This window comes from Laccaria bicolor, genomic scaffold (genome assembly GCF_000143565.1).
Source record: "Laccaria bicolor S238N-H82 LACBIscaffold_146 genomic scaffold, whole genome shotgun sequence".
Classification (NCBI taxonomy): domain Eukaryota; kingdom Fungi; phylum Basidiomycota; class Agaricomycetes; order Agaricales; family Hydnangiaceae; genus Laccaria; species Laccaria bicolor.
In genome coordinates this window covers 46,327-48,743 of record NW_001890005.1, presented here as the reverse complement: position 1 = coordinate 48,743, position 2,417 = coordinate 46,327, and the positions used below count along the sequence as shown (strand labels likewise).

The following is a 2,417-nucleotide window of genomic DNA, read 5'->3' as shown; positions in this document are numbered from 1 at the left end:
ATGTATAATTTGGTTGTGTTTATTTCCAAGCTATTCCGAATATTAATGACGATCATGATCATTCTTCCACTCATGCACAACGACGACCAGGACGAAGAACAAGGCCGCCAGAGACCAAGGCCACTATCAAGGTGAAGGCCGTAGTCACTACTACTATGGCCTGGATTGTGCGACAGAGGGGTTGGATGAGGCGGAATGGTGCGTAACTACTGTAAACGCCAATCTCAATTTCTAAATTGCTGTATCAGATTGGTCCAACGCTGTCAGTAGTGGTCTTATCGGGCGCCATGATCTAAAAATGTGCCGACAGCCGTCCGATCACGTCAACGCTGGATATGTTCAAGGTTTCGCACTCGAGCTCGACGCAAACATCTACAGTGGATCCACTGCCCTCCCGATTGGTCCCACGACGAAGTCGCATCACCTCTTGGACTGTGCGTCCTTCTTCCATTCAGTATGGATACCGAAAGTTTACGAAATCTAACAGGTGCTTTCGAGCAATTCGAACAGAAAATGCTTACATGGACCTACATCGCTTTTTCCAGTGTGTATCGACCAAGCTTGCGCCCTTGTTGCAACGATTAAGGCACATGCCCTTCCTGGATTTCTCCGAAATCGTTTCAACGGTTTACTGACCAAATTGGAAGACCAAAAACAGGTGAAGGTTCTTCTTCCCGAACGCGCTGCCGTGCAGGTCTTTCGTCGGCTGCGGCTGAATGGCTGCGTATCGTCCAGCACCAGATGGCAACGATGCAGACAATGATACCGAGGCACGCTCTTCACTCGAGTGTGCACGTCCTCCTCCTCTTCCCCTTCCTTCTTCTTTCAAGACAGAAGCAATGTTCCACGTTCGTTGTACATTCGAGAACAAAGGCGCTATACACGACGATTCGGAGGCAAGTGTTCCACTTTTTTTCAAGGGTGCGCTCAATCTTACAGAATATTAGACTACCTCACAACGTTACCTCAATGAACCCTGGTCTTGTGGTTTTGCCAGGGAATAAAACTTTCAAATTTCTTCAAGCCGACAAATGTGCCAACATACTCCATTCTTCGGTTCGACAAGGGCAGAAACGAGAGCTTACACATGAATTGTGACGAAGCCGTAGAGTCGCTAGCCTTGGCATGGTTACTTCGATCTGGTATGTTTTGCCAACCTCCTTTCTAGCCGTATTGCTCAAAGTTCTTTAGCGCCTCCTGAAATTGGTGAACTCATCGGAACGCGAACATTCGAAGCCCTTTCCATCCAATTCTATTGGGTCCATTTCAGTTTTTGCAGCGCCAATCCTTGACTGCTGATCGTTAACCTGACTGCTACATCATATACGATGCACTCTAATTTATCAGTCTTCAGGTTGGGGTCAAGCCTACCTTTGCATTGTGTTTTTATCGTATCGGAGTCAACATGCTTCTCTTGCGGATACGTCAATACTAGGAGGAATGGCTCTGCCGCGGAGCGCGTGTACAGTCCGTGTTAACATTGCCTCATGCAACGACGACCAGAGCGAAGACCAAGGTGACCAAAGATCAACACCACTATCAAAGCAAGAACTGCCATCGCCAAGGCTGTTGCAACGAACAACGGCTTCGTGGCACATGCCCTCCGTGAATCTCTCCGAAATCGTTTCTATGGTTTATTGACCAACTGGAAGACAAAATCCAGGCGGAGGATCCCAGCAGAGGCCCAATTTGTCTAGAAGCTGGCGGACTACTTCAATGCTGAGATCGTGCTTGGGACCCTCCGGAATTGTGACGAAACCACTTAATGGCTTGGCTACATTTACCCGTGCGTGTGTACCTTCCTTTTCTCCTCTTCTCCCGAATCTAACATTTGTTTGTAGCTTTATTCGCATCGAAGCGGGCTGGAGAGTCGAAGACGCTGATGCAGAGGCTGAATCCGGATCGAAGCCAAAAGGCGGGTAGGCGTGGATTACCAAGAGGAGGATGTCCTCACGCTGCTGCTGTAAATTCATGGCCTTTTAGGGTTTGTCCTCGTCGCTGACCTGGTCTTTGTGCAGCAATCCGTGGGCGGTGTGTACTGATTAACTGCTTCCTTAAGACAGCTCTCGACCCTTTTTGTGGGTACTATTTGTCCTCCCATTGTTTCGTCGCTAACAATGCCCGTCCCGTAATACAGGAGAATGCTGTCGTTCCCCATGGTCTCATCGGTCATTCGGGCGACGCAAGACGTTGAAAGCGTCACCTATCGTCCACAGACCGGGGAAACACGCGAAGTCTACGAACTTATTTTTTCCTCTGTGCATACTGCGCTTGGAGTGCTGCCGATTCCACGCTCGACACTCTCAAAAACAAGGGGACGAAGAGTTTTGACAAAAAGAAGGATATTGAGCCATTCCGAGCGAGCAGCTCTCACAGCTCGTCAATCTTTCGAAGAAATTTACGAATTACAACGCTGA

The 2,417-nt window shown here is 48.7% G+C and overlaps 1 protein-coding gene across 1 annotated transcript; it reads left to right on the top strand.

Annotated features, from left to right (window-relative positions):
- Positions 1-1,716: 1,716 nt before the first annotated feature.
- LACBIDRAFT_298359 (uncharacterized protein) lies at positions 1,717-2,417 on the top strand (the record flags this gene model as incomplete). Its single annotated transcript, XM_001890659.1, has 4 exons — positions 1,717-1,790; positions 1,842-1,915; positions 2,060-2,078; positions 2,138-2,417. 4 exons carry the CDS (start codon positions 1,717-1,719, stop codon positions 2,415-2,417), a joined length of 447 nt encoding a protein of 148 aa, XP_001890694.1.